Source organism: Triturus cristatus, chromosome 2_1, assembly GCF_964204655.1.
Source record: "Triturus cristatus chromosome 2_1, aTriCri1.1, whole genome shotgun sequence".
Classification (NCBI taxonomy): Eukaryota; Metazoa; Chordata; class Amphibia; order Caudata; family Salamandridae; genus Triturus; species Triturus cristatus.
Genome location: NC_140581.1, coordinates 440,867,624 through 440,881,773, shown reverse-complemented (window position 1 = coordinate 440,881,773; position 14,150 = coordinate 440,867,624). Strand labels below are relative to the sequence as shown.

Genomic DNA, 14,150 nt, shown 5'->3' with positions numbered 1-14,150 from the left:
ACCGTGATCTTGGTCAGTTTTGATGTAGAGTCCCTCTACACCTGTATCCCACAAATGGAAACTTTAGAGGCCATCAGAAGTCTTCTGGATGCAAGAGATTTGGACACGATTACACCAGTCCATTTCATCATGGAATGCGCCAGACTGGCCATGATGGAGAATTTCTTTAAGCATGAAGACACTATCTATTTACAAATCTCGGGTACTTCTATGGGCAGCATTTTCGCGCCCAGTCTGGCCAATCTGTACGTCCACCTCTTTGAGCAGAATAATGTACTCGTCCAGACTAACCCTTTCAGAGAACAAATTACCATTTGGAAGAGATACATCGATGACATCCTGGTTGTGTGGAGAGGGTCTCTGGCCTCACTACTAGAATTCCATGCCTGGCTCAATACCAAGAATGCCTTCTGCGTTTCACAATCGCATTTGACAAACAACGTCTTCCATTTCTAGACATCCTGATAGTGCCTGATCAAGGTAAATTAGGTTGGGAATTGTATAGGAAACCACTATCTAAGAATTCCTTACTCAGTTTCATAAGTCATCATCCCAGATCCCTCCGTGAAAACTTACCTGTTGGTCAGTTCTTACGCATTCGCAGGAACTGCTCGGATCTGACTACTTTTAATCACCATGCTGAGGATCTATCGAATCAACTGAGAGATAGAAAATATCCAAGACGTCTGGTCAAACAGGCCTTCAAAAGAGCACTGAACAATAACCGGGAGGCCCTTCTGGAACCTCCAATGCCTAAGCCCCCTCTGTCCAGAATGACTTTTGTTAACACATTTTGCACATGGTCCAATCAAGTACAAAAGACTGTGCGCAAGCATTGGCGCATACTGAACACAGGGAATGAGGTTATTCCACCTCCTCTTTTTGCCTTTAAGAGAGGGTCTAATCTGCGCGATAATCTCGTACATACTAGACCCAGAAGTAGAATTTCTGGCATGACAAATACTCTATGGAATTTATCGCCAGTTCAAGGCCATTTTCCATGTGGCCACTGTTCTGTCTGCCCACAAACTGAGATGACTAAATCAGTAGACATAGGTACCGGCATACTTTGGACACTTCAAAGACATACCAACTGTAATACTGAGAAAGTCATTTACCTGATTACATGCCCCTGCTCTCTGCGCTATGTTGGCATGACAACACGAAAGGATAAAACGCGCATCAACGAGCATAAAAGTACCATCAGGCGGAGCAGACAAGCTACGAAACTCACCAACCATTTTTTGGAATTCAAACACAAACCTGAAGATCTAAGATGGTTGGTTTTGGAACAGCCCTTCATTCCGAATCATGTGACTGATATCAAACGTTTTCTGTTCATTAAAGAACAAAAATGGGTTTTTAGACTTAAGAGTGACCAACAGGGTCTAAACGATGATATCCCGTGGTCCTTCTTATAGGATTTCATCCTTTCCTAGAACCGTTGTGTATCCATTTTACTTTGCATTCAGGTTAGGATTACACATTACTTACAACTACCAGTGCGAGGGAAACTTTTCCTTCAACTAACCCAATTTCCGTTGGTTTCACTCTGCCTCTCCAATGATTTCTGACAATGCTTCACAATATAGAGGTTTTTCGTGTAAACAGATCTCTGTGTTCAGATTCATACATTTTTCTGTACTTCATAGAGTTCGCCAAACTCCAATACATTCCTATTCAAATTCGTAATTTGTATTTATTATCACAGTTTATCGATACACACATTGCGAACAGTTTCATAGTATTTCTCCTGACTACAAGTCCCAGGAAGCCTAGCGCTCCAGTGCATACTATTTTGCTTTTTGACCATCTGCGCGATCCGTAGTTGCTGAAACGGAAACACGCGTACACGCACATCGACATCCAATAAAACACCTTCATTACCGCCCGCCGGATACCTCCCCTTCCAGCTCTGGCGTTCGGAGCGGGGTACCGACGGACAGGTAAGCGTTGTCTGCCGACTATCGCTCTCTTTTGTGGTGTGATTTTGGGTCACACACTTGCTCAAAAACACTTTCCCCAGACATTTGTACAAAATCTTTGTAAAAGATAACCTCTATACTCAAACTGCCTATTTGGGCAGTATCACTCAGCCGATCAGGCTCTCTTTAGAGGTGTGTCATTGTCACCTCCTCTGCCTTTCTCAGACATTGCTGTAAGATTACAACGGTTCCCAACAAGACAGCCTGTTTGTAGCTACTAACAGTCAATCCTCCTGCCCACGGGTAGTAGTCTCTTGACTCCATTCCTTGTTTGTCGTTTTATTTAATTTTCTTCTGCCATGGTTTTAGCATAGTTTCCACAAGCACCATTTAAGGGTTTTCCGATTTGCCAGCTGAGGCAGTAGAGGGTCTCTGGCCCACGGGCATAACTTAATTTGTCTTTGGAATTCCCCCCTTTTTTAGAGCGGTGCCTCAAAAGGCCTGAGCGGATGCCAGGTGAGGCGAGGTGCGTACTCACATCTAACCGGGTAAGTGCACATCAACACGTGTGTCAATTACACCTTGTGTCTCAAAAATATATCGTATATAATCTTGAGAAACCATACGAAACTATGAGTGTATATTATATTGAATTATACATAACATTTTGGATCAGAAATATATACTGTTGCACAATATGATTAAGTAGAGTATCCTCATTAGAATACCTTTTTGTTTTGATTCTATTTAAAGGTTCACCACCAGACAATGCCTATAACAGATCCAATGTGAAACACAGGACTCGATCAGGTTGTATCTGGGTACCAACCATTGATTCAGGCTATTGTCTAATATCACAGATTTTTGCTTTGCTATCACGCTTTTTGCAGTAGCGTTTACATGGTCCTGATGAGAGCTTGGACTTCCCTGTCCACAAGCCGAAACATGTAGACCGAAGAACTGACAGTTATTTGTTTAGGCTGTCAATACTGTTTTTAATTTGGCACCAAGATAGCGCCAGAATAAAGTACACAGTGTCTTGGTAGTCATTTTTAATCTCACTTTTGCTTTATCACTATTTTTCGCACTGCATTCATCACCCTACCGTTGGTAACAATTTGGCACGGTTGCCTGGGATAACCAGGGTACCATCACAATCCCCATAGTGGTTGGTACTCTAGGGAATGTCCCTAGTTCCCAAATGATGATGAACCACCTCCGGTGGGTGATGGGAACTTTAACCTCAGTGGAGGTTTCCATATACCTGCCTTAGCTACCTCGGATTTTCTCTCCTTTTTTTCTTGTTCCACCAGTATTTGTTCTGATCCCTGTTTTCTAGACCGATAGTATACCTTGTGAGTACTGTATTTGATTTGGGGATTTATACTGTGCAGGTCTTTAAATTGATCCCTTGGACCCCCTCATACTTTTCTTTTTTTGCCAAGAATAACCGTGATCGCCAACACGAGAAGTGAGTGGGAAAAGCAATCAATCACCAGAGCAGTGGTTGAAGTGGGCAGGATCTGAGGGGCACGACATGCCCCTACTTTTTTAAATTAAGAAAAACAGTTCCGCTACTCTTTGGGAAAAGAGAACCATCCCGGGACGGGTATTAGTGAGAGTTGAAATGCCTCAGGTGAAATGTAAGCCAGGAAGTCTCCTGTGCTGTATCAGACAGGAAAACAAGCCTTCTTGGCAGGGTACCTGCTTGCCTGAAAGGAATGTAAATGTACGGAACTGGTTAATCTGGAAATGTAAAGGGTTCTTGGAAGCCGGTATGGCTCTTAAATTAATTTAATCACTTGAAGCTTCCTGATGACACATTTATTTTTTTTGAGAGGTATTGCAAGGGAGTTACAAGCTGAACTGCGAAGTGTGTGCTCTTAAAGGACAGTTATAAAACAATTGCACTATGTACAGTGTGGGTATTACTAAAATTTATATTTAGAAGAATGTTTTTATTTATTTTAAACCTTTTTGCACATTATGTAGAAACCTATCCTATATTGTGTGCAATGCAAGTTTAAAATAACAACTTACATATTCACAGTGCTTTCTTTCACAGACTATGAGCTTGTAGCACTGAATATGAAATGAAATAATATGAAATACCAGCATTTGTAAAGCGCACAGCTACCTCCGGAGAGGTGTACCGGCGCTGGGGGCCGTCGGGAAGATTAAGCGAGCTATTGCCCAGTCACATGGTGCTGAGCTAAGCTGTCGCTGGCACCGGGGATCGAACCGTGAACCCCGTGGTCCGGACTCAGGCACCTTGGCCGCGGCGCCACACCTCATCCACCATAGTGCATTTCCCACTGATTAACTTATTTTTAATTTACGCTGTGCTTTATTTTATATGTAGGTACCTAGACGTGAAAGACTGAAAAAAGCTACAGATTATGTGTTTCTAGCCACACCTTTGATCCCCACCCCCATGCTCACACCCCACCGCCTTTGTGCACAGCATCACAGTTCCCATAATTTTTTTAAAATGCACTTTGACCACGGCGCCAGAGACACACTAGAGCCCGACCTCAGGGGAGGACTGTTTAATCATTTGTGAATGCTGTATGTTTGCTTTGTGTGATTGCAGTATAAATAAAACACTTCTCATTTTCATAAAAGTGAGTATTTGGCTGGACAATGAGTGCTGCTGCATGCATTTTGAGTTGTAAGCCTGTGTTCATTTATGTGCATCCACACCTCCCCTGAACGGAAGTCTTGGACTCCTCGACCACATTTACCGCAGAGAGTCAAGTGCAGAAGGGGTACTTTGCCCATTTTCTCAGAATACATAGTAGGCCGGGGCCCAGGAAATCAGGAGTAATACAGCCTCAACCACCACTGGTTGGGCCCATTAGCCCTTGCGTGCCCCATGGCCCTCTAAAAGGGTTTCCGACAGTGGGCAAATATTTATGCTAATTACCCTATTTACGCTAACAGTGATCTGTTGAATTTCTGAAGCTCTCAAGACAAATCTGTTGCCTAAGTGTAGTTCTATGATTGATGGCTAAAAATAAACTTGGTTTGCGCAGCTACACATAGGCTAAATTATGTATTTATTTCTTAATTTTCAAAAGCTTTACTCGACTAGAAATTGGTCCGCACAAACACAACATAGAGAGGAGTATAATCCTGTATAGAGAACCAGCACAAAAACAATAACAATAAAATACAGAAGAAAACATCAACAGTTCAATGACATCCTCCTCAAAAAAACAGTAATAGTGCATACATCATGAATCACTGGGAGCAGAATAAGTACAACAGCAGATAAGGGCTAAAATAGCGCTTAGAGACCTTCCGGTGATCGGCGCTTTATAAATATAATTTAACAATAACAATAACAAAATAGGAATAAGGATATTTATATTTTATTCCAGGAAACATGGAGTTTGACCACTCCCTACAGGTGTGGGTATGCTTCTTATGGTATAAACGCAACCAAGAAAGGGGGGCCTTCGGGTGGTCTAGTGATTTGGGTCAAAATTACACTTTGGTGCAAAGTCAAAATAGTCCCTGTCGACTCTTTGAATATCCTGGCAATTGACCTCGTTCTGCCCTCAGGGCTGAATATCAGAGTTTTTAATGTATGTAACAGAGTGGGCCCAGGCACAGAGGAAACCAATACTATAGGTGCCCTTGACTACGCCCTTACCGAATATACAGGTAACACCTCCCTACTGGTAGCTGGGGATTTTAATTGCTCATTTGAGCCTCTTGCTTCCACTCCACCATATTTGACTGAGGAGTGAGATATACTTTGGAAAATCCCTCGGTGAGAGCTACCAACTGTTAGATGGACCAAAGGAGGAGGAAAAAAGTTGAACCTAACGCTTCCGCATGATCTGAGGGCTACAAATGGTAGGACCAAATCCGATTCTAATGGTGGGATGACTTTTAATGGACCTGGCTATGCAAGTAGAATTGACTATTGTTTGGTTGACCTCAGTCTATGGCTCATTGTGTCTGATATGAAAGTGGTCGAAAGATCTGATGGTGACCACAATGCTTTGAATCTATCTTTATCTAACCCTGGGGAGAGTGAAGCCATCGCCAGTTGTCCTAGTGACCTGGGGAAGTTATCCCATACTAATAATTTAAGAACGATTTTAGAATGTTCAGATGGTATTGGGTGGGGCAAAATTTATGGGCGCTAGAAGCTGTTAACTCCAAAGTATCCGAGGAGGTGCAGGTGCTGTCTAAACCCCCTAGAGTGGATAGAATAGAGAAGATGAGTAATCTGCATGAGGTACTCTATATGCAGATTAGGAAAATTCTGGGCCAATCGAAAAAAAGGTGGAATTGTCAAGACAAACTAGGAGGGAAAAAGAGGGTTACTGTGGCAGAGTGGGATATATAATAAGGCCAAGGGTGAGCTCCTACAGGCAGTGAAATCCAAATCTCGCACTGACATGGTGGGATGCAGAGCTAGAAGCAAACACTAGATCATGCCTTGAAACAATGGGAATGCTCACTATTGTCTTCCTTATATAGTGCCTTGAAAGAAAGCAGCTCTGTGTTTGAACGGGCCTAGGACTGCCCTAGAGTTTACTGTACAGCCGGAAGAGTGGGCATCCCATTTCGGGGGATTGTATGCTCATGGCAATAAGGAGGATGCAGGTTTTTACGGGATATTCTTTCACTTGGTACTGTTTAAGTTCTTGAAATTTCACTTCGTGAAACCCATGCAACAACTAGCTCCTGCATCCCAGCTAGAGCTCTGCAATCCCGCACCGTTCCCGGGCGGGATTTCCAACATGGCTGCTGCGTGAGGAGAGTGAAAACAGTGATCTAGCTGCCCCCAGGAAACATGACAAGTATGCGTCAAGAAGGCGGAAGCAGCGGAAGCGCCGAGGAAGAGAGAACCGTGGATCCAAGGGAACAGATGCCAAAAGGCACTGCCAGCCAGTCAAGCCGTCCCGAAGGGCGAGAAAGGCGGTGCGACTCCCTCTGCCACAACCCTGGAGGGTCGTGGCTCAAGGCAAGTACCCTTCCAAAATGTCCTTACGTTTGGTAGGTGGAGGTCGGGGCACAAATAGGTTTTGTTACACTCGCTGGTGTACTGAGCATGCCGTACTGACCAAAGAACAAAACACCCCTGGGTGATGGTGAAGGGATACAGTGTGTGTACCGGAGTAAGACCCAGACGCCTGACCTTTTGTTATTTGCTCATTTTGAGAGACGTATGTCAACCACCTTCTTCTGACGGTAAGCAGGAGAAGACTGCCCAGGACCAGGAACCCCGGGGGAGAACCACCCAGGTGTACAGTGAGGAAACTGGCACCACTAAGGCTGTTCATTTCCCATTTGTATTGAGAGATATATCTCCAAGGACTGCGCTCCATCATATTGTTTTTTTTTAGCTATTAAGCATACAGTGACACCACTCTCCCCCTGAGCATCCTATATGAGCAAGTGACCACAAGCTCCCGGCCCCAATAGAAACCCTAATAATTTGTACCGGGAAGGTCTAGAAGTGTGGACCACTTACATGAATAGGTTATCAAATGCCATCCTCTTGGGCAAGGAAACTCCCCCCTCTTGGAAGTCGGCTGAGATCATACCGATCTTTAGGAAAGGGGCTAGGGCTAATCCAGGTAGACTCATTAGCCTAATAGATTATGTGTAGAAAAGTTTCTGCAAGCAGATATTAGCCTACATTCAGGACTGGATTTTAGAAGAAAATATTCTGTCTGACTTTCAAGCGTGTTTTTTTGTTAATATTGGACCAGGTTTTTCTTTTCCTTTGTATTTTTTGGAAATAAGTTTTTATTAAAGGGTCGAAAATTGTACGTAGCGTTTGTGGATTTGCATACGGCTTTTGACTTGGTTTCTCGATGCAAACTTTGGAAGGTGGTGGCAGAGATGGGGATCCCACCAAATGTATTGGATATTTTGATGTGGCTACACTCAGCAAATAAGGACCAAGTTAAGTGGGGAGTAGAGTGTCAACTAACAGAGCCCTTTATGATTAAATGTCGAGTTAGACAAGGGTGCATTTTAGCACCTACCCTGTTTTGGTTATTTATCAATGGGGTAGAGGATATTCTCGATAGAGAGGAGTGTGATACCCCAAAAATAGGAGAGAGTAGGGCTCCTGCTCTTCTCTTTGCCAATGATACGCTACTGATATCAAAGTCTCCCCAAGGGCTCCAACAGTTATTAAATGATTTTAAACATTTTTGTGAGGAGCGTGGTCTGGAGCCAAATGATTTAAAAATGAAATATATGGTATTTTCAAAGGGCATTACGAAGACACCCAAGAGATGTAAGCATGTAGGGGAATCGCACTATTGAACTGGTTTCTACTTTGGATTATTTGGCAACCGAATCTGTGCTGGACCCCTCATATAGAGAAAGCTCACCTGTCTTTAATCCAGCAGACCGTCCATATAACTAAAATCCACAGAAGAACGATGTCTAGGAAAGTGGCTCCAGGATTAGAAATATCTCATACAACAGCCCTAGCCATCAGTTATGTATGGAGCAGAACTACAGGGAAGTGGGAACATCGATTGCCTATCTGTGATGGAACATCGCTTCATAAGATCACTTCTTAATCTACCTGCTAGTACTCCCCTGACTCCTATATTCCTTGATTTGGCCCAAAGAAAAATTGTTCATAAGATGGACTATAAGCACTTATTGCTGTGGCATAGTCTATGGACGACTAGGGAGCTTGCCCCTTACCGAGTGGGAGTTGGGGATCTAATGACATTGTCGAGGGTAAATAAAATTCCCATTAGCACAGAAATTGTTCTTTCAACTCAGATACAAGACTCTCCCCCACCAAACTGTTTTCTAGTCATGCTCTTCCTGATGTTACATGTCCGGCTTGCAAAGGAAGTCCTGAATCCTTAGTCTATCTGCCATTTTTTTTATCTACACTATGAGAATTTGAGGGCCAAGTGAAACCTCCCCCTGTGTAGGCTCACTGGACCGGATGATACACATCTTCAAGGTACATGAATATAGAGATAAAATAGTAAATACGTATTCACCAATATATACTTACCGTCTCTATATTTTGGTTGTTGATGTTTTTGACACAATCTTATGGTACCAGAGTATCAAGCATTTACTATAGCAGCAAAAATATCAACAATCAAAATGGTACGTATATATTTACGATACTTAAATCCACATATATGTTCCTTGATGATATATATATACACACACACAAACAAATCTTGAAGGTACGTGGATGTGGAGTTAAAAATAGTAAATCTAGATATACCATTATATACTTACCATCCAGGAGCGTAAAACAGGCCCCCTCAGCACAGTACTCGAGCCTGAGAGCTCCGGATTAAAACTGGAGCGGGGCCCCTCAGTGTACCTTGCAGGGGGCCCCACTCAACTTTTGTTACGCCACTGTTACCGTCTCAAAATACGTGTTGTTGATATTATGCTAACAAGCTACTAAAAACTCAATATTCTGACATACAATCGCCCCACCTCACTTTTTGAGATGTGATGACTGCTTGAGGTAGTTAATACTGAATCCAAGCACTTCCGCATGATGCCCTACAGTGTTGTTTCAGTTCAACAGACTGGTGGTTGGGATGGTAAGAGGAGTTTCGCTCAATAGCTTTCTCAACATGTTGGGTGCACTCATTCTTGAGCGTGTCTTCCACTGACTAATCCCTAGCTATTGAGAACTTCAACCTCAGTTGCTTGGCCATCGTACGTCTAGTAAGAGCACAGTGCCTTCATAGTCTTTACACTCTGTGTTGCAGATCAGAAATGTATTGCTCCGTGAGAATGATACGCTGTCTGGTGTTGGCAGCAGTACATGCAACAGTGATTTTTACACCAATAATATCTGCACTGCACAGGTTGTTTGATAGTTATTACTGATTTTCCATCACACCGTCAATTCATTTCTGGCGATTATAACTTAAATCTCTTAATGAGGCCTCGAAGTGTTAAAGGCTGGTGCTGAGCAAATCCAGAGCATGATTTTTCACTATACGTCAGCACAATATATGCTTGTTATTTTGATTTTGCCTCTTTGTGCTGGTAACGTTTTATTTTGAGCATTGTAGTGCATGCATGTTGTCACTACACACATTATCGTTAACCAATAGCTGTAATTTGCTTGTGTTCCCAAACATATTTTTAGGGTTGGCATTTCTGGAGATATGATACTATATAAATCACCCGCTTTTTGCTCGAAATCTCATTCTGGATTTTGTTGTCCCTGTTGCTGTTTCTGTATCTATAGGTTTAGACTGATACTGTAAATCCCAGTGAAGGATTATTATAGGTGTCCGTACTGTCTACATATCTAGCAATGCACATGCACCCACACATGCAAACAGACCAACCTTTTTCCTTAAGAAGTTCAAGATTTGCACTGGATGTGCAATAGTGGTATCCTCCAAAATTAGGACTGGCACAACACCTACAAGTAAGCAAAAAAATATATTTAAGAAATGAATCACAATGGCATTTTGCACTTTATAAAGTGTGCATCTAGCACGTGTAAAGTACTAAAAACAACACACAATAGTAGTGGATAAACTGCAAGGTGTATTATTTCTGAGGTCAACCAAGGAATTGTACACTGTTGAGCAATGATGATAGAAAATACTGAGTGCTAATGTCTCAGCCACTGGCAATCCCTTGAAACAGCATTCCACTCCATTGTCCGCTATGACATTCCAAACATTAACCGGCCTAAAGCAAATCAGACTTGGTCTTACTCCGATAGCAACAGTGCAGCCTGAACTGCCAGGACATACCCCCTCTCAATGGGGCTCCAAGAAACCCCAGTGCAGTTTCGGCCTTGTCGAGCCAAGTCACTGAGCCCCGTGGCACAGCGACGAAGAGACTCACAATTTGGCATATCCGTCTAAAGTAGGGCATTATAATAAAATGCAGAAGTCAGGCATGGTATATTTGTAAAGGTCTCAGCCATTGGCAATTGTTTGGCACTGTATTCCTGTCCACCATCTTATTCCCAATATGCTACTCCAGACAGGAAGTAGTCAATGCAAATCCAGCTTAATACTGCCCCAATAAGACCAGTCCATCCCGAACGGACATGCCACATCCCCTCTGAATGAGCCCACTAGCAAACCCAGACCAGTTTTAGCCCTTTTTGAGCTTTATCACTGAGGTGCACCTCAAGTCCTGTGGCACAGCGAGCAAGAAACTCATTTCTTGGCATATCCATCGTACTTATGGTGTTAAAATGAAACACAAAAGCAAGTGGTGAGATGCCTGCAAAGTCACACCCACTGACAGTAGCTCAGAGCCACACATTCTTGTCCATCGTTATTTGCTCACTATTCAATTTTAGACGAGGGCCAGCCTCATCTTAAGCAAATAAGACTTAATCATGTTTCAGTAAGAACAGTCCAGCCTAAATTTCCAGGCCAGGTCACTAATGGGGGGAAACACAATGAACCAGTCTCTGTTTACACCCACCAAGAGCTGAGAGAACATGAAGAAGTAACAATTTCTTATGAGGTGGAGAAGGACACTTCGGGGCAAAAGCTAGGTTTCAGAAAAAATGCTTTGATCTCTTAATAACCTACCTGATGGCAATTATGAAAAATGCAAGCAAGAACTGAATGAATGAAAGTTTGTAAAGCGCACTATTGCTGAGGCGTCTTGGCGCTAGAATAGCAGAGATATGAAAGGCAGGGGAGGAAATGGTTACTCGGCAGGAAAAAGCCAGGTTTTCAACAAGGCCCGGAAGTGTGCATAGGCCGGTGAGGATCTGATATTTAATGATAGCTTATTCCATAGTTTGGGAGCTAGATAGGAGAGGCTTCTGCCACCCCACTTTGTTTTCTTGATCCTTGGAGTCCTAACGAGTGCTTGCTTTGTTGAGCGCAGGGAACGACCAGGAATATACCATTGAAATAATTTACAATATTCTATGGGTCCGCCTCCATGTAAGGTTTTATGAACCAAGCATAACGCTTTAAATTCAATTAGCTCCTTAACTGGGAACCAATGAAGTTTTGTAATAGCCCCAGATATAGGGCTATATTTAGGGAGATTCAATAGGGTCCGAGCTGCCGCATTCTGTAGGGATTGCAACTTGTTCAATTGTCTCTTTTCCAAACCAAGATAGGGAGCATTGCAGTAATCGATCTGAGACAGAATGACTGCTATGACAACTGTTTTCCATAGCTCCATAGGGAGATACGGTAAAATCTTCAGCAGAATTCTCTGAGGTGACCTGGCTTATCTACCCCATAAAATTGAGCTAGGTGTCAAACATCACAGCCAGGTTTCTCATTTTAGTCACAGGCAGTGGGCAGGCACCTGCTTCTCAAGGCCACCAGTGAGAATTCCAGATGGGAGGGCCAGAGCCAAATTCGATGACCTCCGTCTTCGGAGTGTTCAATCTTAAGAAGTTAAGGTGCATCCACGGAATAATGTGTACTATACAACTATGAAACATGGCCGAGGGCAAATTATCTGGAGAAGATATGGAGATTACAATTTGTGTGTCATCAGCATATGACACGAGCAGAAAGCCATGGTGCTTGACTAGTAAAGCCAGCGGAGTCACATAGATGTTAAATAATGTGGGTGACAGTGCCGAGCCCTGAGGGACTCCGCAAGGAAGATGGAATTTGTCTGACCCTATGTTCTCTCCCCGTCAGGAAAGAGGTGAGGAGGGCCAGCGCAGAGTCTTGGATCCCTATTGCTCTTAAACGCTGCGTGAGAACAGAGTGGCTCACCGTGTCAAATGCAGCGGACAGGTCCAACAGGATAAGGACCGCCCTGCCCCCTCTGTCAATTTGCCATCTCAGTTCCTCCGTGGCCATGATTAATGCGGACTCAGTAGAATGATTAGCTCGAAAGCCATGTTGAGTACTGTCAAGTAGTTGTTTAACACTCTATTTAGAGCTTTCTCCAAAACCTTGGCAGCCTGAGGCAGACAGGAATTGGACGGTAACTAGTGACATCATGGGGGAGCAGAGTAGGTTTCTTTAGGATCGGTCTGATACAGGCCTTCTTCCAGGACAGTGGAAAGTCCCCAGACTTTATGACTGTTTTTAGTAACGGAGCAAGGGTTTGACTGACTAAGTACGAGACACCATGAATGGTGTCTGGAGGGCAAGGATCATCAGGAGAGCCTGACTTAATGGTCAGTAAAATATCATTTACTGAGTCCACCGTAAGTGGTGGAAAACTAGTCAAATAGTTAGTAGTTGGTGGTCCTTCTTCCAGACCAGGCAAAGAAGACATTTGGGGGGCAAGACCTGTCCCCTCTAATTCCTTGTAAATAGATTGAATTTTAGTTTGATAAAAATATGCCATTTTATCGCATAAGGTCTGATCGGGGCTAAACTGATTTCCCTGTTGGAGTTTGAAAAGTAGAGTAACCGTCTTAAAGAGCTCTTTGGTAGAGTTCTTTGACAATTCAATTTTCGTAGTATAAAATTCCGTCTTTGCCCTAATAATAGTGTCTTTATATTCTGCAAGAACCCGATTGTAGTTGTTTTTACTTTCTACACTGTAGTCTAGCCTCCATATTTGTTCTACACGCCTACATTTGGCTTTGAGAGTTTTTAACTCTGCAGAGTACCAAGGGGAGGTAGGTTTGTGCCTTTGTTTATTGATCAATTTAGTGGGAGACACTTGATCACTAGCGGATCTAATCCAAAAATCATAACTGGCTGCATCCCTGTTCGGATCACCTGTAGGCAGTGGTGCATTATTACCTAGCAGATTATTTAGGGTATCAAAATTAATGCTCCGCCAGGAGAGAGTAGTAGTTGGTGGTAGGCGCTTTGCCGGGGATGGAACCTGAGGGGCAAGTAAGCTAAAGAAAATTGCCCTATGGTCTGTCCATGTAAGAGGCAGGATCTTGTTGAATTCAATAGTGGCAAGATTGGTGAAGATGCCATCCAAAGTATGGAGCGCTTTATGAGTGGGGCTTTCAACTAACTGGGACAGGCCAAACCCTTCCCAATTATCCAGTAGTGTCCTGGTGGAGAGATCAGTAAAAATCTCTAAATTAAAATTAAAAGCTCCCAAGATGGTAAAGGAAGAAGCGTCTAGACAGGATTCCAACAAAGAAAGTAGGCCTTGCGTGAAAGGGGCTTTAGGTCCAGGTGGTCTGTAAATAAGCAGGCCAGCGACGGAGAACTTGTTGTTAATTTTGATATTGAATGACATAGCTTCAGCCCCAGGCAGAGGTGCTGAATCAAATGTAATTTTATATTCATCTCTGTATATAATTGCAATACC

At 43.1% G+C, this 14,150-nt stretch overlaps 1 protein-coding gene across 1 annotated transcript in view; it reads right to left on the bottom strand.

Annotated features, from left to right (window-relative positions):
* The window catches only part of MTX3 (metaxin 3), a 168,859-nt gene that overhangs the window by 101,255 nt on the left and 53,454 nt on the right, over window positions 1–14,150 (bottom strand). The window contains exon 3 of the mRNA XM_085632246.1: window positions 10,259–10,335. Coding sequence (XP_085488372.1) covers window positions 10,259–10,335 — 77 coding nt within the window. The remainder of the gene's footprint in view (window positions 1–10,258; window positions 10,336–14,150) is intronic.